At 45.8% G+C, this 23,732-nt stretch overlaps 1 protein-coding gene across 1 annotated transcript; it reads left to right on the forward strand.

Moving 5' to 3' along the window:
• Positions 1–273: 273 nt before the first annotated feature.
• ttyh3b (tweety family member 3b) lies at positions 274–22,908 on the forward strand. Its single transcript, XM_079279230.1, has 15 exons — positions 274–690; positions 1,879–2,065; positions 6,839–7,035; positions 10,230–10,341; positions 10,435–10,655; positions 11,217–11,312; positions 11,423–11,495; positions 11,647–11,722; positions 12,668–12,723; positions 13,008–13,100; positions 13,286–13,378; positions 13,462–13,598; positions 15,385–15,558; positions 17,656–17,731; positions 20,328–22,908. Exons 2-15 carry the CDS (start codon positions 1,940–1,942, stop codon positions 20,460–20,462), a joined length of 1,665 nt encoding a protein of 554 aa, XP_079135356.1. The 5' UTR covers positions 274–690; positions 1,879–1,939; the 3' UTR covers positions 20,463–22,908.
• The last annotated feature ends 824 nt before the right edge of the window (positions 22,909–23,732 follow it).

Here is a 23,732-nt window from a genome sequence, read left to right on the forward strand (position 1 = left end):
AAAAAGTATGTAAATACTCAACTACCTCAAAATTGTACTTAATTAAATGTACTAATGAAGCTCCTGACTGTAACATGTACTACCTTCGTTTCAACGTTAAGGGGCGGTGTGTTTGCGCATTTGCTCTGTCTCTCACACAAACACACACAGAGAGAGAGAGAGAGAGAGAGGGAGAGAGAGCTGCCGCAAAGCCCCGTCCTTCAGGGCTTCTTTAAACACCGTGTTCGCTTCACGCGCCAACAATATCATCCAATTGAAGAGCCGCGGCGCTAAACTCTCGTGAACTCGACGACGGTCATCGTGGGAACAGCACCGACCGATGATACGGTGCAAGAGCGGAAAGAATAACGACGGCGTGAACGGTAACAACGTTGCGGGTCAACGACTTTAACCCCTGATCGTCCGAGGCATTGTTGCTCTCCGGGGGAAGGCGGTGGAAACGGGAGGGCGTCTCGGTGAAACGAGAGCGCACCGGGTCGGTGACCGTCGTTCCGTTGTTTTCGATGTGGTTGGGACCGCAGCGAGCTCGGTGCGGCCGCGTTGATGCAGCAGCAGCGCACGGCTGTGGTGTTAAAATCCACCACAATAGAAGAATAGAAGAAGACAATAGGTGAACTACACCACCGGCCCTCGGACTCCTCAAGACTCCACCAAAAAACCAGAGTCTGCGCGCGCTTTGGCTTCACCGAGGTAAGGTGGTCCACACGGCGTGATGCCCACAGACTCCCGGAGACTGCGGTAGTTGTAACGCACAAAGCGGGATAAAGACAGCTAATCCGCTTTGTTTTGCGTGGATACCCTCCGCTGAGTCGACCTACATGCGCTGGCACAGTACAGTCGGTGTCATAGAAAGAGTCGCGGTTCGGTTTAACGGCCATTTATTAAACCGTGCACGACACGTTTATCTCGCGGAAGCCTGCGTTTCTTCGTATGGGCGTAAATTGGGTGATGCGAGGTAGCTGCCAGCCACGCTATTGTCGTGTTATAATTCATGTGCAGGATGTCCAAATACAGCATGACCTCATTGCTTTAACATGTGCTCACAATGGGATATCCTAAAATGTAGTTTTAGGAGAAATATAATCATCATATCAGGACATTTAATGGTTTGTTTGTGATTAGAGTGGGGAGGACAGATTATATGACACGAATATTGCCCACGGTTGTCACGGTAAAGGCACATTATATGACAAAGCTGTTACCCACAATACACCAGGAACTGCAAAGGAAAACAGACCCTTAAAAGGGCAAAATAATCATATTGTTTGAGCTCCTTGTGAAAGATTTCCACTTTCAAATAATAAAAAAAGATTAAAAATGAATGTCACATTGCAGGATGCACAAGTGTGTCATTGATGGGCACAGACAGACAGAGCTGCTAGAAGGGACGCATTTCACCATTGAAATATTTTCAATCGATGCATGTGGAGTTCATAGGACATCTTAATAAAACTGTGCCAATAAAGAGAGTGTACAATATATCGGCGTGTTGATGTTTGATTGGCATGTTTGTCCCACTGCTGTCGCTGACGAATCACAGACAACTCATCACAGACAACTCATCACAGACAACTCATCACAGACAACTCATCACAGACAACTCATCACAGACAACTCATCGCACTGGCTTTGTAATAATGGCAGTCATCGGTAATTACCCCAGTTGACCGAATTAGGTTTTTTGATGTTTTTGATGCGAACGGCATCAGCAAGCAAGGTCTGCGGATGCTGAACCTTCATCTCACTTAACGTGTTTGGCGGACTGACATCGACACTAGCAGTTGTCTACCTCCGTCTGCCATGACAGGCGGTGAGAATAGTGCATGAAGTCATTTTCTCTGCCCTGTTAACCCACAACGGCGGTGAATCTCTCCACAGTGTCCGTTGTGAGCAATCAGCTTTGAGAGTGAAGTGACAGGCGGCAGGTAGCTGGATCAGGATGGCGGCCGTGGTGAACTACTCTCCGCCCTGGTGGGTGAATCTGCTCCACCGGATGCCTCATTTCAACATCGAATTTCAGCTCGTCAGCAGTGACTTCAGACCGGAGGACTCTGAGTACCAGAAGGTAAGACGAGAACGGGGGAATAATTACCTCCCGCTCGGGATTCATCATCCTCTTCATCACGCAGCATCACCTTATCGTCCCACCGCCTGGCACCTGCGCACACTGTCGTTTCACAGCACAGTGATGGCCCCCGGCTGTCCTGCAACCACAGAGTTGTTGTGGGTTCCCTCCCGGCATCGATCAATGCTTTGTGTGTGTGTGTGTGTGTGTGAGAGAGAGAGAGAAATGTCCTTGAATCAAGACACTGATCCCCTGCTCCATCATTTTTATGGACATATGTCGTGCAGAATGTATTAGCCGATTAATCAAAAGTGAGGTGGTTCCATAACCTGGGGTTGGAACCCTTAAAAGCATGAACGTGTTTGCAGTCTGACACCCTGACTGAGTCTGCAGCGCTGCCTTAGAGAGCAGCTCTATCTCAAAAAGAAATGGGGCTTTGGCCCAGTTTTGCTGCATTTCATTTGAAACCTCGAACAAGGTGACTTCCAGGTCTCTGCACCAGGAAACACAGCCCCACCAAAAAAAAAGAAGAAAAAGGCCAAGACCACATCGTTTAGAGTTCAAGAGCCGAGCGTGGGAAGGCACCCACTGCCGCGAACAGGGGAGGGAGATGGGAACTGGAGAGGGGAGCGAGGAGGAGTGAGGAAGATAAAGAGAGACTGATTGGAGGCGAGAGGGGGGAGAGGGAGGGAGAGAGAGACAGAGAGAAGGCTGGATGGGCCATGGGAGGTGCTTCTAAAGTGCCAAATAGCCACTTCCTGCGAGCTATTCAGTGTTTCACTGAGGGCCTTTGTGAGTGTGTGTGTCAATGTGTGTGACCACTAGAATTTTAAGGATCCCCTTTTTAGACTGATTACATCTTGACATGTTTAAGCCGACGGGGCTGTTTCTATGCAAACCGAGCATCCTGCGCTGTGGCGGTATGTTTGTTTGTATGAGCAGCAGCGGTGCACGCTCTCCGTGCTGCATGTACACGACGCCACATACAGTATGGTCACTTTCTGCGTCAGTGAGTATTTAGCTCTTCGTGCTGTTTGTCGAGGTGAGGTCACAGATCTCCCTCAGGGTGTGTGTGTGTGTGTGTGTGTGTGTGTGTGTGTGTGTGCGTGCGTGTTATTGTGTGTGTGAATATAGGGGTTCTATTCAGGGTGAAATCATTAATTCTGGCTAGACGGGGGGAGGGAGAGGGAGGGATAGAGGGTGAGAAAAACAAGAAAAAGGAGGTTGAATTGGATTGGCGGTGGAGGGAGGGAATGAGGAGGGAGGGAAAGGGGGGGGGGGTCTGTTGTGAAAGAATGCTCTCTTTCTTTCTTTCTTTCACTCTTTCACTGAGGCCCGTCTTTAGATTGGCTCAGTATATCTGTCTCAAAGGCTTTCATGCATCCACTCATCCAGCTGAGAAACTCACACACACACACACACACACACACACACACACACAACAAGGTCCTACACAGTGTCCTTCAGTGCACAGCGTCCGTCACCACACACACACACACTCTCTCTCCCACACAATGGAGAGAGATTCTTCTGTGTGGTGTTTTTCTTTCTGATTTGCCACAGATTCATTTGTATTCAGCTCTTGAGCTCTGAAGCTGCTCAAAACTTTCTTCTCACACAATGTCACTCAGAGAGAGAGAGAGAGAGAGAGAGAGAGAGAGAGAGAGAGAGAGAGAGAGAGCGAGACAAGAGCAGTTGGTCTCTGATGACTGACTTTATTTGGGATGTTGACTCAGGGATGTTTTTACAGTTTTAAATTTTGTCTCCTGTGGAGCTGAAATAGGAGCTCTCATCCTGAGGAGCAGCTTGTGTGTGTGTGTGTGTGTGTGTGTGTGTGTGTGTGTGTGTGTGTGTGTGTGTGTGCAGGCGCTCCTCTGCTTGTATTATGGTAGAACTGCAGAGTCAGCTACCGACCACAGTTAAACAGCTGCAGAGCATTACGCAGGAGTCATGTGACCTGTAATAACACATATTCCCGGCTGCGGAAAGTAAAGTCTGTAATTGCCATATTGAATCGTGCCTTTCAGTTTTCACAGTGGAAGAAGTTATCTCAATGCGTTTTTTTCAAAAGGATCAAAGTGGAATTTAAAAGGTTTACATTTAGAAATGAATTAGTGTCTTGGTTGCTCTCTGACCCGGTCGTATAGATGAATAACAGCAGAATGGAAGTGATTGATCCTGTCAGCTCAAACACACACACACACACACACACACACACACACACACACACACACACGCATGCACGCCTAAGATCACCATGCTTATTAGTGGCTAATTGATCCACGCTTAATCTGCTCCGACGGTTGGTCAGGCTGTTAATGTGGCGGCCGTCGTACGCAGTGGGAGCAGAGAGCAGAGAGACCTGCTCCTCGGTCAGATTATACGTTTTAACTTTAAGCCCGTGCACCAGACATGGCCCGTCCTGGACCAGTTGTTATTGCTTTGTTTACAAAGTAGACGCTTTTTTCGTGTCATAACGTCATATAGAAATAGGATAAAAAGATTTTAATTGGTTCTATCAGACCAAGAGTACAACATATGTATGAATTTGAATATCAAATATGACAAAGAAATGTCTGAAATGATGAATTGATTCTCAAAATATTTGTTGATAATTGATAATATCACACGTTCTCTATCGTGTGACTTCCCTCTATCATCGCTGTATCTGTGTCATGCTATTGTCATTCCAGTAGCATGATTTATGATGAAAACATGCTGACACAGCGCGAGCTTTCATTCTCATTCTTCAAAGCTTGATGCGTTTCAAGCGTCATGGTTTTAAGCCCCAACGTTGATTCTAAAGACACAAGAGATCAAACAATGCATCGTGAAGCAGCACAGTATGGCCGTACCGTAGCACGGCGTCTCCAGCGCTAAGCCTATAGATAATAACGGAGTGTAATACCAGGAATATGCAGAGCTTATCTCCCCCCTCCTCCCCCCTCCTCCCCCTCAGCTTCTTCAACCTGTTGGAGAAAAGCAATCAACTGATTTCCTCTCACTCCGCCCGGCTTCACCAACTGCTTTCCCATGAGAGAGTAATAATGACAAAAAATTACACAAACATACAAGTTATTCCTTACTGATTATTGCGTAACTCTGGGGCGGCCAAACTATGGCCCGCTGGCCAACTGTGGCCCGCAGGCCTGTTTTCAAATGGCCCGCGGTGAATTCTTAAAAAGTATTTTAAGTGCGTGCTTGGACTGTGAAAAGAATCCAATATTTGGCCATTTCTTCCTGTTTTAACTTGACTTCTTTACAGATTTACACATAACATCACAGTATTCTAAGTGGGCACTTCATGGGCCATGCACTGTATTGGAGCTTAAAGGTATGCCGGCCTCATCATTAGGCTGCGTTGCTTCTCGATGTGACCGGAGGTTTGGCCCTTTGAACTGACAAGCGAGGAGCCGCATGTCAGCTGGTTGTGGTGTGGCTGGTTCGTCTGAACTTAGGAACAACACCAGAGCCAAATCAGGCTCCAGAGATGATTCTTGATGGAAGAATGAGAGTTTTTTTTTGCCATGAAGCAATGCGGGATGTTGACGGGTTCGTCAAACTTTTCAACACACTGTTGAAAAACTTAATTTGCTTCACAGATGCCTCAACGCACCAACGCACGTACTTAAACATGTCAGCATGTTTTGAACATGTCAGCATGTTTTGAACATGTCAGCATGTTTTGAACATGTCAGCATGGCAGCGTGGACTTTTTGTGTCGTAACCCTGGAGCAGGTTAAATAATGTGTGGTTTGTCGCCGCTCAAATTATAATGAAGTCTTCTTACAAGCCCTCTTCAATGGTTGTAAATGTCGACTGATTGTTCAGTTTAGTTCAGTTTTTTCTTTGTTTTTTTAATCTTTTTTTCAAGGCCTGAAGACGTAAAAAATGTTCTGTAATTCACAAGAAAAGCCCCGAAAAGATCACCAGAAAATCTGAAAAATCCTCAAATGATTGTGTTTGTTTTCTGCTGGTCTGTCCTGTTAATCACTGATCCAGAATATTACGCTTCACATTGCCAAGATTGCATCCCTGATACATTGTTAAGAATCAAAACATTATATTTGAGGCATTTCTGAATATGAATATACATTTTTGACACACATACACACACACACACACACACACAATACACACACATTTACAGATATACATTTGCCGCAGGGCGAGGAAATTGCTGGCTGGCAAGCGAGGAAAAAATTGAGGTCAGCACGAAAAAAGGGGCGCAGTTTAGGAAGCCTGTGAATCTAGGAAGTCTGCGAGGATCTTAGAGGCGGAGTCAGAGGCCTCCCCAGACTCCCGCTGTTGCTGTTTCTAGCAGCGCTGTGGCGCGGCTCCTTTGTCTACTGTAAGGAGTCTAGCAGGTGGAGATTTTGGGTTTCCAGAAACGTGCCTTCGTCTCTCCGTGGTCCCGCCGTACAATGACTTTTCCAGACATCCCAAGAGGGGGAAAGAAAAACATTGTGTGTGTGTGATTTTAAAAAAAAAGATGTCGTCAGTCCCAGGCAAATCGTTGTAACAGCCCTCATCTCTGTCTTTACCCATTTCTCCCTTTTTAGTGTTCGCTTCATTCATCGTCTCTCACATCCTTTTCTGTCTCTTTTTTATTCCAAATATACCACCACCCCCCCCTCCCTACCTCTCACTACCCCCTCTGTCTGCCCCCACCACCCCCTTCCTTCTTCTACACTTCAACTCACGCGACTTAAACTGTATAGCGACTGTCATACATTTGTTTTTGTTTCCACTAATTGTTTTCTTCCTCTGCAGTCCATCTTGCTGCTCGGGGCGGTGGCGTTGCTGTGCCTGGGCCTGGACCTCCTCTTCCTCCTCTTCTACTCATTCTGGCTCTGCTGCCGGCGACGCAAGAGCGACGACTCCTCGCACTCTCGCTCGCACTCCCAGCAGCCCAGCGCCGACTGCTGCTGCACCGCCTGGTGCGTCATCATCGCCACGCTCGTCTGCAGGTGAGAGGTCAACCCCCCCCATTAGAGTCTACGCCTTTAGAATAAAGTCCTGTGTTTATAGGAAGGTGTTTATAATGTGCACATTAACAAGCTGGGGCCAGAAATGAAACAAAAATATGCCAAAATAAAGTTTAAAAGCTGATGGGAACAGCCTTGACGTCATGGTGCCTGCTTATACTGCTGCAGACAAAGCATTCATTTCACTGTTACATGCTTCTACTCCACCAGTAACGCCTAAAAACAGACAATCAAAGTTATGGGAGTGTTCATAGCGGCTGTGTTCCAGGTTCCAGTCCAGACAAGGGCCGCTTGCTGCAGCTCACTTCTGTCGCTATTGCCATAGCAGCTGATAAAAACACCGTACAGGTGGATTATAACAGAGCAATTCATTGCCATTCTATCATAGAAACAACAATGAAATGTCAAGATATACAGTATCAGCGACTGGAGCTCAGGTATTTGTGCGCTCATGTCATGAAACACTCACCGGTTCACGTCTTAGTTTGCTCAAAACCTTACGTACGGTTAACTGTGTGTTGCAGATGTGGTGTGAAATCATTATATTTTTGGTTATTTAAAAAGGTGATTGTGCTCCACTGTGAGTTTGGAGAGAAGTCTGAGGAAACCCTTGAAAGACGGTTTGATGACGTCACAAAGGTATAGCAGGCAACATGGCTACTTGTCTCACAAGTTGTCATTGGACAGCAGCCAGCGTGACCGTTAATCGACCGTCACTGCACCAATCGAGTCCGCTCTCGTCTAGTTCAGGCAAGGAAGGCCGTGTGGTGTTCCTGGGAGCCAGCCGGGTGGTCACGCTCCACCGGTTGTGTTTATGTGACTCTGAAGGATGTGTGCACGGAGATCTTTCACCCGATCGTCCCAGCAGCGGGGTCGCAGGGTATTTCGACCACAGATAACACACACACACACACACACAAACGGTTCCTCGCTCCTCGACTTCCCCTCTCCAGACATTTTGTCCCTCTCTTCCCGTCGTCTTCATCTCCTTTTGTCCTCCTCCGTTATTTATCATTTCTCTCTGATCGGCCGTTTCCCTGGCCTAGAAAGGTTGCCATGGAGACAGAAGCAGATTTGATGCAGAGACGAGAAATGAATTATACAGTCTGTGTGTGTGTGTGTGTGTGTGTGTCCGTGTGTTTTCGCGTGACTCAGTGCAGAAAAGTGTTGTTTTTTTTGCAGCGTTTAATATTTCATGACTAGCTATAATAATTCTTATTGAATATTTGATATCAATCTGTGTGTGTGTGTGTGTCTTCATGCGAGCAAGAGCGCTCATGCGATTCTTTTGTCCACGATTTAATGACATCATCATTTATTTTTGGCACAGCACCAACCACATGTGGACTTCCTCCGTTCCAGCTGCAGAGTGTCGAGAGGGAAGAAGCCGCGTCTTGATTTATTGTTTGTGCTACGTATGGAAGCTGGAAGGATTAGTCGATCAACAGAACATTAATCTAAAGTTGTTATTATTATTGTTATTGTGGGCGGTTGGAATTAATGTTTCTCAGTTTTCTGACATCTTATCGATGGAATGATTCCTTTATTCATCTAAAAGATGAGCGAGAGAACACTCAATACCACAAACACATCGATCAGATTTCTTTCTGTCCCAGTCCTGATTCAGCTGTACATCGGCTGTAATGATCCAAGTTACTCAATGGAGAGTTATTACAGAATGTAAGCTACTAATTGGATGCATTGATTTTGGATTCAGGTGAATTGGTTTGGACTGCGTTTTAGTATGCTCTTCGAGGTACGACAGAGACTTTTTGGCGTTATGATGTCCGTCCGTTTCAGAGGCTAAGCTATGCATCGCTCAGAACAGGTTGCTGTTCCTCAGAGGAACGATGATGACTCGGTGATGTATGTGTTTATGTTAAATCAGAGTCCAGCCGGCCGATGTTGGCTGTCAGTTATCTGACTTTGCCGAATCGGCCCTTTCTTTTATGTCTCATGGCCGACGCTGTTGGTTGATAAAGTCATGAAATCCCCCCCGACAGGAGCGGCAGGTATTAAACCAGCGAGATGAAAGTCACGGAGAGAGGAGGACAGAGAGGAGGGATGAAGGAGAGGATGAGTAAACACGAGCTGAGGGGGATGAGTAAACACGAGCTGAGGGAGATGATTCACCTGAGATGACATGGAGGATGGAGTGAGATGGTGGGAGGCAGAGGGTGGGGGCGGGGGGGGGGGGAGTGGACCAATAAAAAGAGATGTTATTTACATCAACATGTAATGCACATTCATGCCTTTATTCTTCTCTATTCTGATTCTCCTGTCAAGTCCGTTTCCCTCTGTATCACATGTACACATAAAGCTCTGAGAAACACACACACACACACACACACACACACTCACACAAAGCCGTGTGTGTGTGTAAACCAGCTGTAACACGGGGATACTCAAGATCTAATGGGCTACAATGAATTGCCCTAACAATGGCCATAAAATCTGCCTGTTGTTAGCGTTCAGACCGAGACACCATCAATACAAAGAGTGCACTCAAGCACGCGCACACACACACACACACACACACACACACACACACACACACACACGCATACAGTACACAAAGAGACAAGCGGGTGAGTGAGAAAATAAGTGCATAGTGGGGAGGGGCTGTGTGTGTGTGTGTGTGTGTGTGTGTGTGTGTGTGTGTGTGTGTGTGTGTGTGTGTGTGTGTGTGTGTGTGTGTGTGTGTGTGTGTGTGTGCTTCAGGAGTACGAGGGGTTTGAAGAAAAGCTGTTGGGGCTGTTGAACCTCAGATATTGTAGCATGTGTCACGTGTGGATGAAGGGCTGCAGAAGGATCATATTATGTGCGGTCTGGTGACCCAATTGTTTGTGTGTGTGTGTGTGTGTGTGTGTGTGTGTGTGTGTGTGTGTGTGTGTGTGTGTGTGTGTGTGTGTGAGAATCATTCCTGGTAGTCCTGTGCCTGTCCGAGGCCGGAGGGTGACACCAATGCAAAGAACAGCGAGCTCAGCGCCGCCTGTTGCTGGTTAACAGAGGAACTGCACTTAATAACTTCACCGTCTTCGCTTCAGTCTCGTTCAGTGTGTGAGCGCCTGTATGACTGTGAGAAATGTGTCATACACATCCATATTAATTGATTTGATGCCATCCGGCGGTTTGATTAGTCACTGTGTTGACGCTTCCTGTTTTCTGCCTCCCAGCGCCGGCATCGCTGTGGGGTTCTACGGAAACGGCGAGTCGAGCGATGGGGCCAGCCGCTTGGCGTACTCCCTCCGCCACGCCAACCGCACCGTGTCCGGGGTGGAGAAACTGGTGAGCTACCTGCTGGGTCCTCAGCAATAAAAGAACGAAACACGTGATTCGTGGCAGTTCCGAGGTTGACTTCTCCGTCCCGTGAATGTCCAGGTGTCAGACAGCGCCCTCGCCTTAAACCAGACAGTGGAGGAGAACTTGGTCCAGCTGGAGACAGCCTTCCAGGAGCAGACGGACTACGTGTCCATCATCCAAAAGCTGCAGGGACAGCTGGACGAGCTGGTGAGGCTGATGGTGGACATTCCCTTCTGGTCCAACACTGACATTTCCCTGGAGGACTTGGCCCACAAGACGGAGGCTTTTGATTTTTACAGGTCAGTACGAACGAGTGACGATGTGTGTTTTGTAAAGCAAGAAGGAATTCGCTGGATTGAACTGGAAACCGATCTGTTCAGAGGGAATTCTACAAAGTGTTTTTACATTTCAGAGATAAATTCAAATCAACCACTCTGGCCTGACCACAAAGGTGTTCACCAAGTTTCAGAGCAAAAATTAGCCAGCGACGTCACGGCTGGAGTAAGCAAGGTAACAAGGGGACAGGACAAACAGAAATGTGCTGAGCTGACAGAATCATGAGCATGAATCATGCACATGCAAACAAATCTGACGAGGGGCAGACAAGAGAATCCAAAGTCCAAAGGCAGAGGTTCAAACCAGGAATGCAAATCCAACAAGTGTACGGCAGAGAATCAGAAATCCCAATGGTCCAAAAAATGGAAATGGAAATGGAAAGTGGTTTGATCTGGGGAACTAGAGATGTGTCTGGAGAGGAGGGACAGGTGAACTGGTGTATGTTAACGGATAAACATACCCTCTACTTTGTGGCTCGTGTTGCTTCTGTGTGTTGTGTCATCTATTTGCATTTGTGTTCACAGGTGGCTGGGCTACCTCAGCCTGCTGCTGTTCGATGTACTCATCTGTCTCCTGGTGCTCTTCGGCCTGATACGCAACTCTAGAGGCACTCTGATTGGGTAAGCTACGACACAAGGTGCTCCCATTGGACGAGCCGAATCCCGTCTAGAATCTGTTGTTGTTGTTGCTGAATGTTGACTTTAAAAACATGCGTCTTTGTGTCCTTCAGCGTGTGTCTGCTCGGTGTGCTGACTCTGATCATCAGCTGGGGGTCTCTCGGCCTGGAACTGGCTGTCGCTGCTGTAAGTGTAACCATGGCAACATCGCCGAGCTCTCTGGCTCCGCAGTGATGTAATCCCCCCCCCCCCTCCCTCACTGCTTGTGTGTTCAGCGTGGATGCTGCTGTAGGCTGATGCGTCATGTGTGTGTGTGTGCGCTTTACCCTCTTTACAGTCCACCAGCGACTTCTGCGTTTCCCCGGATACCTTCGTCACCAGGGTAACCAAGGAAAACGCTGTCATCGACCAAGGTACGGAGACAAGGAAACACACAACCAGGGAACTGGTACCAGCCGTTTTTTTTTAAAGACGCCGTTTCCAAAACTTTTAGGCTCGTGAATCGTAAAAAACGAAACTGTCACAGGCTTAAATATATGTCCCTTTGATGTCACCTGAAGACTATTTCTTCCTCCTCTTATTGTTTGATTTTTCGAGGCCTGACAATATGAAACAATCCTGTGTTACATCAGAGAAATATCAGCGATTCTGTGTATCATTCCCTTCTCTACAACTGCTCCACCGGGGATGACTTCGGCTCCCCACTGCCGTAGAAAGACTTCTAGCTTGTATAATGTGTGGTCAGTAGTGTTGATCACGAAGGAAGAATCAAGAGCTGATTGTGGGTTTGACAAATAAGCGGAAACGTCTTGAATAGACTTCAGTATTCACGCTGACATGTTGCTTCTATTTTAGGACAGTGTGTGCGTTTGTGTGTGTGTATCCAGTTTGATTGACACTCTCTCTGCTGACTGCAATGCATCAGCAACCCCCCCCCCCCTCACTCGTCTTCCTGCCTCTCCCCAACGTTAAAATAATTAAATTAAAAAATCTTCAGAGCCCATTTCTGCTTTTTCACTTCGGATCATTATCTGATTTGTTCTCTCTCTCCATCCTCTTCTATCCCTCTCTACCTCGCAATCTCTTCCTCTCCCTCCCTCTCTTCCCTCTTTGCACTCGTCTAATGAGTTCTGTTGTCTGTCAGTTGTTTCCGCTCTGTAGAGCACAGATGTTGCACACACACACACACACACACAGAATTATGCCTCAGTAATACTGCTAACGAGCCTCCACAGAGAGATTCTGGGCGTAGGAAGTCTTAATAACATTAATAGTGTTTGCCTTTCATTCATATAACTGTATATTTTAAATGTATATATTATTATTCTAATAACATGTATGTATGTGCTCATTCACAGATATCCTGCAGTATTACTTGAGGTGCAGCCCTGGCCAAATCAACCCCTTCCAGCAGGTAACTTCATCCCATTGTTGAAGTTATTCTTTTGATTTCTGCTCTTTATCGAAATCATTTCCTCCATTTCATGCATTTGTTTCTCCTTAGAGAGAGAGAGAGAGAGAGAGAGAGAGAGAGACACGAAAACTCAGTGGGTCATAAGTGATGAGAGGGGTTAATTCTGTATGATACTTTACATGCTGCTTATTATACCTTTTTAAACCTGTAAAGCAATCAAATAACCCAGCGATGTATTTGTGCGTGTTTTCTTGTTTGTGTCTCTTGTCTCTTGTGTTTTGCAGAGGCTGTCAGGGAGTCACAAAGCATTGGTGGAGATGCAGGACGATGTGGCGGAGCTACTGAGATCAGCGACACGTGATTATGCCAACACCAAGGTGTGTGTGTGTGTGTGTGTGTGTGTGCGCAATGATGTGTAGCTCTTTTATTTTCGCGGATGAGTGGATCTGCACTCGCGGGAGCGTGGCGGTAGTGGCGGTTACAGAAAGCGCCACGTGTTCACAGATGGTGTGTGAGGACGGACATTGAGCTCGCGTGTTTAACCGTTGCTCCTTGTGCGCAGGGGAGTCTCGAGCAAATCCAGGCCGTGCTGAATTCCACCGAGGTCGGTCTTCACCAGCTGACCGCTCTGGTCGACTGTCGCAGCCTACACATGGTGAGTGGCTTTGTGCGTCCACAGAGGGAAAACGCAAAATCCAAGACTTTCTCCACAACTGACGCCTCTGCTCCCCCGTGCAGGACTACGTCCAGGCGCTGACTGGGCTGTGTTATGACGGGGTGGAGGGCGTCATCTACCTGGTTCTCTTCTCCTTCGTCACTGCTCTGATGTTCTCCTCCATTGTGTGCAGCGTGCCACATACCTGGCCTGGCAAGAGGTGACACACACACACACACACACACAAGCACACACAAGCACACACAAGGCTTTTCTTTACACTAACAGCTAACGTGTTACTCGTTCTAACTTCCTAATTGTTGAACTAAATGCATCCTGTGACCTGAAAGCAGTGGAGAGACCCATTAGGAATCCACTCGGTGCATGTGTCACTCTGTCAGTGTTCTGGCCTCCTTCCTCCCGTACGCCTGTCTTTGCATCCATCCAGTTTTCTCTTGCAAGTTTATTTGATTGTTTCTACCGTCAGCACTGCCAGTCTGGCTGAATGTTTGTTTCTATGTTTGTACTTGTCTCTCATTTTCTTTTTTCTCTCCGCTGTGGACTTGGAGCACCAGTGTTGTGTTGGATTCTGTGTATCGGCAGGTTTTTTTTTTCTCCTTCATTTCTTTTTTTTTTTCTGTGCCCCACTTCCTCCTTCTGTTCCGTCCCTTCTTTCTCTCTCCCTGTCCTGATTTGGAAACGCTTTGGGCTTCAGCGAATGATGGTGGTTATCGAGGAAATCAAACCCCCGCGGTCCGATAAAACGGCCCCTTTTCAAACAGCCAAACAAACAAATAATGATTTGGTTAAATTCGCGCAAAGAGCTCTGCACAACACACGTTCACTCAGGTGAACGATTTGAAGCAGGAACCACAGCTGTGCCGTAACCGTGGTGTTTTACGCTTGTTTGTTGGGTGTGAATTATCGGCCCGGCTGGTTTTAAACAACAATCCATAATGTCCCAGAGGTTGTTGGGGTTGGTTGCACATCACGCTGCCTGTGCTTAGCTCTTTTTTTGGTTGCTGGAGCGAAACGCCTCCATCTAGTGGCCAGTCAATGCAGTAACTGCCTCGTGCCTCATGCCTGCGTTAACGTTCTTCATACTGCTCCCGCCCTCTTTTCTTTGAAACATTACCGGCCTGATGTGTACGCGTCAATATGTGGGGCGGCTGTTATAAACTTCCCTAAAACAACCTCAAAGGATAGTACAAATATACCTGATAACAGGGTCTACATATGCACACGTACATGTATTTTGTGGTTGAGCCGTACATTGTAGAAGCCATTACATTTCTGTAGCCAGAGATCCAAGTTCCAAATCAGCACGTCTCTTATTTGACGCCTCATTGTGGCCTGTTCTTTTTACATTTTTGACCATTTTATGTCTGAAAATAGTTTTGCCCAAACCAGCCACGTTATCTCTTCTTCTTTTTTTTCTTTCTCCCCCTGATGTTTTTGCTTTAAGTTCCATGGAGCACTCAGCGATGCATGAAGTACTTTCAGGAAAATCTATTTCAATTTGATTCAGTTTTGGACAATTTGAAATGCAGAGTCATCATCAGGAGCGAGTCCTCTGTGTCAATAGAGGACGACTGCATGAGAAAAACAATGACTGCATGTTTCTACGTATTAAAAGAGTGTGGAGGAATCTGCTGTCATGTTATGTGACCACACGCAGCAATGACAAACAGCTTCGCTCCGGGCTGTGTGGTGACGTTAGAGCCCCTGCTGTACTTGTAGTGCAGCTGTTGTGTAGATGAATGCTGCCCATGTTCCTTTTCTTCTTGTTCAGCTGCTTTGGTGCTGAAGGCATGGCCTCACCCAGTCTCGTGTGTCAGGGCACTCCACATCGTACGAGTACACCTTCCCCTCTCCTAACCTCCTCTTCAACCACTTGTTTACACTCTGTTGTCTCTCTCGGATCTCCCTCCCCTCTACCCTCCCCCCCCCCCCCCTCCGATCCATCATGCCCTCTCGTGCCCTGCCCTAACCCTGACCACTTGAAGGACGGATGAGGAAGACGGCGAGGACGAGTCGGGCGCCTCGCGGGGCGGCGTGCACGATAACCTGTACCGCGTTCACATGCCCAGCCTCTACAGCTGTGGCTCCAGCTACGGTAGCGAAGCTAGCCTGCCCGCTACAGCCCACACTGTCAGCAATGCCCCCGTCACTGAATACATGTGAGTTAGCACCCACCGCTAGCTAGAGGCTAGCAGGATCAATACACTGCCTGCCGTAGGTAGCTGATGCTTGCCCCCCCACCCAACCCCCCGAGACCCAGACTAGCAGCATAGCAACGCTCCGCTGCCTGCGATGCGATAAGTTAGAATAGATAGTTTGTGCTCAGTACCTTGTGACACATTGTCAGTGAGTTAAAACCCCGCTCTAGCTTTCCTTTTGATACCGACAGCAAAATTGCTGCCTTTCGTAGGGTTTTAGAGTGATTTATGTCCTTCCATGGAGCCAGATAGTCAGTTTGAGTCCAGAGACTTGACACTTGCCTGAGATAGGTAATGCCTTACAGTGAAAGTTAGGCTGTCTTTGCGTGACTATACAGGCGTGAGGATAATGTGGTTCCTTGTCGTGCTCGTGGAATCTGACATTCAAGAACAAGAGTCAAAGGAACAGATTCACATAATCCAGGGAACTCAGTGCAGTAACATTCAGTTGACCTGTACTTTGGAAACTGGTTTGGCAGTAAGTTAAACTCTATCTTCATCGTTAATGGACCGAAACATAGAAAACCACTTACTTGTCCTTTAAGTACAAAGATCTTACGTTTTATTTCAAACTGAAACAGAGCTTTAAATCCTGAATGTGTGTTGTTTATGTCAAGCGACCTATGTATCTCTTTGCATTATTACTGTAAGTTGAACCTTCAGACATCCATAATATTTACCTCTTCGGTGTGTAGACGTGTAGACTGTTAACATCAGTGATCAGCTGCGCTGTTGTACATAAAACACAAGAGATCAAGGAAATAGCCTTTGTATCGCTGCTAAACTGTGCTCGCAAGGGACATTTACCTCTGAGGCTCTTTAACAGTTATTATTTACCAATATACATACTTTTTACCAGACCAATGATAAAGGTGCTATTTCACTGAGCCAGCGTCCCATTGTTAGACCAAATGTTTGTCTTTTGTGCATTGTTAAGAAAGCATGTCAGCTCTGTGGGGCTGTGGCTATATGGTGCCAGCCAGCTTAAGTCCCTGACTTATGATTCCTCCCGAGGCCATTTATCAGACCGTCAGTGAAGGGGAACCGTGTTGTCCTTCAACCGTGACCCTATTGTCCCGCGGTCTTGTGTCGAGGTTACGTGTGGACAACAATTTTTGAAATTGGTCCAATATATTGAACAAGAACACTGCAGCCGCTGACAGGCTGTCATGTGATCACACAGGGCACATCCTCGCCATCAATGTACGTACGTCCACTAACGGGGCTTCTTGTTGCCATTGACGAGCTCAGAGTGTTATTATCAGTGTAACATGATGGAAAGGACCCGACAGAGACTTCTTTACCTTTCGCTTGTGTGTTTGCTCAGAGAAGTCTCGTTCTAAAATATTGCGTCACATTATCAACATCAACTAAATATTCAGTGAACACCAAGCAACACTTTCTGTACTCCAACGCGACTCTGACAACACGGATCTGCCTCCAACTCTCGCTCAAGTTTTCGCCGTTGTCTTCCGGCAACAAGTCGCAATGATGAACAGACCGGATCAAACAAAAGGTGAAGACAACGGAGGAAACGTGAATGAGAGTTGAGACAGATTTTGCTGTGTCGGAGTACAGAAAGCATGGCTTCGTGTTGTTTCAAAGGTTTTCAAGAGCAGGGCTGAATATGTTTGCTGATTTCGTAAATGTGGATGTGACCACACGGCTTCTCAGACCGGATCAAGCAAAAGGTAAAGAAAACCTTTTTTTTAGTCACTCGGGTTCTTTCGACAATTGTTTGTTAGACAAAAGTAACAATCTGAGTCGGTCAGTGGAAAAAACAAACAAGCACTTTTTAGTGGCTGTAAATTGACCGAGCAATTACATCGCAGCCTGTTTAGCGTCCGCCGTCCGCAGCGTTCTCCTTCAACGCTGGAACAACTTCAAAAAATGTGTATCCACATTAGTCACTAAGACACAAAAACATGGAGAAACAGGGTCCGGGTTGAAAAACACCGGAGTTGCCCTTCAAGTCATAATCATGATGGACAACAGATCAACAGCTGAGCACCAGTGGCAGGGTGACCACATGCAGTAACCTCTTATTCTATAATGCAGGAGCCAGAACGCAAACTTTCAGAACCCTCGGTGTGAGAACACCCCCCTGATTGGCAGGGAGTCCCCTCCACCCTCTGTAAGTGCACACTTTCTAGAACACACTCTCCCTCCACTACCTTCCAATACCCACAGTGCAGCTGGGAAGTATTCAAAACCGCAGAACCCGCAGAGATGGGACTTGATCATTCTAGACTGTAACAAAGGAAGCATGGCGTTGATGAATGCACTTGTGTCTTAATGTCTAATGTTTTTATAGCATGCTAGTGTGGATATTGGAAGGTAGTGCCCTTATCCCTACACCACTGCAAGTCTCCTCTGTGCTCAAACTAGACCGTGATCACGGATCGCCTTTTTCGGAAAGGTCATTTTGGCAGCCTGGGACAACTGGAAGTTTGAAAAAGAAGTCTGTTGTTAGCAGGATTTGCACTTCACATCAAAAGAGAAGCTTGTCTCTTCTGATGAGTGCAATTGTTGTCCTCTACTTCTGATGTACAAAGTCTGGTTGGTGTCACTGTGGCCGTCAGTGCCATGTGAGGAGAACTCGTAGACCACGTAACAACAAACGGAGACATCATTCAGGTGTTTATTTGTTGTTTTAGTTACATTTAAAACCCTTTTCTTCAACACCAAGTCCCAGTCCTTGCAGGTGTCTGAATTGCACCTCTTGTTTGAACTATTTGCCACTAAACAGGTTGAGAGTTGTGGCTCTGACACGGTGCTGCTGGGACTGTCGTTGTGGGTGTTGTTCCATGCAGTATCAACTTCATACATATGGGGCGACAAGACCGTGGACTGACAAAATTGAATCCACAAAATGGTAAATGGACCGCATTTACACAGCGCATTTCTAAATGCGAGCTTACCGGACACAGCGCTTTAAAATGTCGCCTCTCAATTCACCCATTCACACAGCGATGGTGCAGCGTTAGTGCTTCTAAACACCTTTTAGGATACAGCTGGCCGTACCCTGCAGTGAAGATGAAACATTTTTGAGCCCAACCCTCTAAATTTCCTGCCCCCCCCCCCCCCCCCTCCTCCTGTTCCCACAGTGTGTCTATGTGTGCATTTTCCTGTCGAGGTGTATGTGTCCTCTGTGTTCTGTGCCCCCTCACCCTTCACCATTAAACAGTAGCAGGAGCACACGTTTCCCACCTCCACTGCACTGAACTGTAGCAGCCACCCCACGTGGCCCCGGTTCCTCATCGTTAGGCCGGTGTGTGGACCGGCCCGCTGTCATCGCTGCGTCTGCAGCCGTGAGGAAACCAGGGGCCTCCAACAGTAACCAGCCAGCTGCTCACAAACCAGACCACTAACTCATGCCAGGCTAACAACCTACTACATCAGAACTAGAGCACTAACTACAAGCCACTGACTAAAGTGGACCACATCTGCTAATTTACAATAACACCATCCAGACCGTAATCTGCTGTTACGTCACCAGTGACTGTTGTAATCAAACCCCCGGCTGTCCAAATGACTGGTCACAGTATTTCTGCTGTGTTTGTGTTTGTTTGCCTCTCACGTTGTAATCCAATCTATCTACGTATCTATCTATCTAAATATCTAAAAATCTATCTATCTATCTATCTATCTATCTATCTATCTATCTAAATATCTACAAATCTATCTATGTATCTATCTATCTATCTATATATCTACATATCTATCTATGTATCTATATATCTACATATCTATCTATCTATCTATCTATCTATCTATCTATCTAAATATCTACAAATCTATCTATGTATCTATCTATCTACCTATCTATATCTATGTATCTATCTATCTACACATCTATCTATCTATCTATCTACCTATCTATATCTATTTATCTATGTATCTATCTATCTACACAACTACATATCTATCTATCTATATATCTACAAATCTATCTATCTATCTATCTATCTATCTATCTATCTATCTATCTATCTATCTATCTGTCTATCTATCTATCTATCTATCTATCTATCTATCTATCTATCTATCTATCTATCTATCTATCTATCTACACATCTACATATCTATCTATCGATGTATCTACATATCTATATCTATTTATCTACGTATCTACATATCTATCTACGTATCTATCTATCTATATATCTACATATCTATCTGTCTATCTATCTATCTATCTATCTATCTATATCTATTTATCTATGTATCTATCTATCTACACATCTACATATCTATCTATCGATGTATCTACATATCTATATCTATATATCTACATATCTATCTGTCTATCTATCTATCTATGTATCTATGTATCTATCTATCTATCTACACATCTACATATCTATCTATCTATGTATCTACATATCTATATCTATGTATCTATCTATCTGTCTATCTATCTGTTATATATCTATCTGTGTATGTTACTTAAAACCATTGACATTTCCATGATTGAACTGCTTCTACATTACTTCTTTTATTCTTCCGTGTAACTAAGGCGTGATCATAATCAACACGTCTTTTCTTCTCGTCTTCTCGTTATCTTCTCTCCTGACTCTTAATTCTTTCCTACTTCACTTCCTCCCTCTGGTTGTCTTCTCCCCCAACATAACTCCCCCACTTCTCCTCCCTCTCCCCCCCCCTCCTCCTCCCTCTCCCCCCCCCCCCCCCTCCTTCCTTTTGTTCCCTCACTGTCCTGGTCTCTCCAGTACACCTCCAGTATGAGAGCGAAGTACCTGGCCACCAACCGACCGGACCAGAACCGACGCTCCGTTCCCAACGACCAACTGGACCCGGCTAGCCGGCCTCACCCCGCTGCCCGACCACAGTCCTCGGTCCACTAGAGACCAGAACCGCACCAGTCCAACCCAGTACTGCCTAAATCCACTTTTCACAGCCAGTGACGAGATCCAACTCAGCGCTCAGCAGAGCTCGAGCAAAGCGGGGCCTTTTCTCAAAAGCACCAACAGGACCCCGCTTTGTCAAGGTCCACTGAACTTCACCAACACCGACCGGTTCCCCACAAACAACACAGCAAGTCCGAACTCACCAACCGAGCACCTCAGCGCAGGACTGCCCTCCGAAGGTCCGCTTCCACTCCCCGCCCCCAATTATCCAAAAGTTTAAAAGCCGACGCCCATCCCAGAAGATCACGATTTCTACTCCTCTCCTCCCCGAGCTGTGACGCATCAGCCCACATACCCACAATGCACAGCAACTAAAGCGCCTTGGCTCTGGGTTGGTCCAGTTTCTTCTCCTACTTTTCAATTATCTCTCCGCTCCACTGCCCTCCGGTGGAGACAGCTCTCACCACTCAATCCCCTGACACACTTTTACACACACACACACACACACACACACACACACACACACACACACACACACACACACTGTACAGACCTGTAAATAGTAAACGTGTGCTTTACTCTCATTCCATGAGAAGTATACTGTTGAATCATTACTGGTAATGTGGTGTGCTGCGTGGACGTCTTTTGCTGTACCGCTCTTACAAACACACACACACACACACACACACACACACACACACACACACACACACACACGCACACACACACGTGTATAAATAATAAGCCAGTGAATTAGAAAGCCATGTTTAGATAGAAAACGTACCACCACATCCACACCCTCTTTAGCTTAACATTGTCGTCTAACCAAGACTTGAAAAGTGTTTCCACATCTCTCTGTATTTGTTTACGTGCGTTCACAGTGCACGTGTCGCGTTATGAACGTGAGCCAGGAATCCTGTTGTGGAATAACTAATTTGAATTTCCGGGGGTCGAAGCGAGAGACAAAGGGACGTAAGAAGGCTCAACCTGTGCCAAATAACTCTGAATGCCTGATTCTGTCCTCTTCTTCTGCCTCCACACGTCTCAAAAAAAAGGGGAACGAAATCACGTGGAATGTTTTCCCCCCCGACTGTAAATTAAAGGGAAAGAGACTTTAAAAAAGAAAAACAATGGACAGAAGTGGAATAAGACTACACATTGCCAGGTGCTATGAGAGCTGGTCAAGAAGACGATCAGGACTGAGGAGCGACGGAAACGTTTTTACATTTTTTTTTTAATTACTTTTGCGTTCATTCAGGGATGTGATCAGGAATATAAACAGCAGTAAAAATAAAACACCTCCATCAAATCCTGGAATCCTGAAAATCCCTGATAAATAGTTTTTTTTAATGTTTCATCATAAGCTGAATTCATGTGATGTGATACTGTGACCGAGTAGCATTCTGTTTCTTCTTCTCCACTGCTTTTTCTTTCTTCCTGTGCTTTTATTTTGTTAACTGGTGGCCGTCGATCGACCTTTACACACCAGTCTTTCTGTCTTTATTTTATTTCATTTCATTTTTTTAACCCACAAGCACAAATTCTCTTCAAGAATGACTTTGCGAGCTGGAGAAGTGAAACACACTGCCAGTGGTTTTTCCTCCCGCTCTAAAACTCTGTACAGTGTATAAAAATCTGTGAACCCGTGTGTGTGTGTGTGTGTGTATGACATCGCTGCAGCGCGATTGGCTGTTGCTCTATCTCAGTGTTACTGTGTGTACAGTGATCAGTGTGTCTGAGCCCGAGTCATTTCTGCACAGATGCCGCGCATGCCCTCATACACACACACACACACACACACACACACACACACGCTGTACAGACAATACACATTCAAACACCACCCTATGAAAATGCATCTTTCCCTACTCTTGTCCCGTTTACATTCACATCTAGAGCTGTAGTGACTGCACGCCCTCCCACAGCTGATAACCATTTGCATTATGGGTGATTAGTAGGTAACGTAGTAACCACATTTCAGGGCGAGCCGAGCCCTAACATCCAACCACCATTCCTGTACAGCATTTTAATATTCTATTGTTAATCAATGACCACTTCTCGTACAAGCGAGACAATCTTACATGTGTGACTTAACGAGAGAGAAGATGTCCATGTTATGGTAACAATGCTACCGATGGTCTCGTACTTTACAGTGGGGTTTGTTCTTTTTTTAGCACCATAAATGCAAACAATGTTAGGATCTGTGGGACTCGTCACTGATTAATGGACTTTCATAATGTTTTTAAAACTCTTACAACACTCTTCATGTCACAGGGTTTTTTTCTCTGTCTTGTAAAAAAAACAAATTCAAACTTTAAAGATAAAACAATAGCTAGCTGTTTTGTAGGAGAACAAAGGCAAGAGCAGCGTTTTTCCTCTCTTATTAATGGTGAATGACTCTCTGTCTTGCAATGTTTTAATAAAACTATTCCAGTGTCGTCTGCACAGCTGGCTGAAAGTTGTATTTGAATTCCTGTGCGATGCGATTTAAGCGATCTGGTGCAGTCTGTCATGATGGGGAGGAAGAAAGAAATGAAAAGATCCACGCTGGTGCTGGAGAGTCAGCCACGTCTGTGTGTGTATGTGTGCGGTATTTACAGGACTTCAAGTACACCTCTGTCCAGATGTGACGGGCAAACATTGTTTTCTATGGCTGTTTTTATTTTCCGATGGTTTAACTAAGATATTAATGATGTACATGTCAAAACTGTGGTAATGATATCATCCAGCCTGGAATTAAATGTTAAAAAAAAAAGAAATTAAAGCAACTTTAACGTACTGATCCAGACTGCAGGGTGTTTTCTTAATGTGAGTGAACGAACAGAGAGGCGTCCGTTAAGTGTTCATCTTTTCATTCAGGTCCTTGTCCTTCGTTCTTACAGGGGCTCGGTGCAGACACACAGTAACTGATACTGTGTGTCTGCACTGTTGCTGGGTAGATTATAAAGAAGCAGACGAATCTGTCGGGTCGGCAAGCTCTCAGAAACTGAAGGCACAAAGGGAAAGTTTGGAAAGATCTCGCGTGAGACAAATGGTTTTGTAGAGAAACACATTTTCATACCACATAGATTCAGCTTCCATCATTTTATTATTGATGATTCATTGCAAACTGTCTACTTCTGCTTAAGGCCAATCAATTAACCATGCAGTTATATATCTACATATATATAACTGCATGTTTATTCTATCTATATATATATATATATATATATATATATATATATATATATATATATATATACCTATGCACTTCCATTTATGTCAGCT

This window comes from Melanostigma gelatinosum (assembly GCF_949748355.1).
Source record: "Melanostigma gelatinosum genome assembly, chromosome: 11".
Lineage (NCBI taxonomy): Eukaryota > Metazoa > Chordata > Actinopteri > Perciformes > Zoarcidae > Melanostigma > Melanostigma gelatinosum.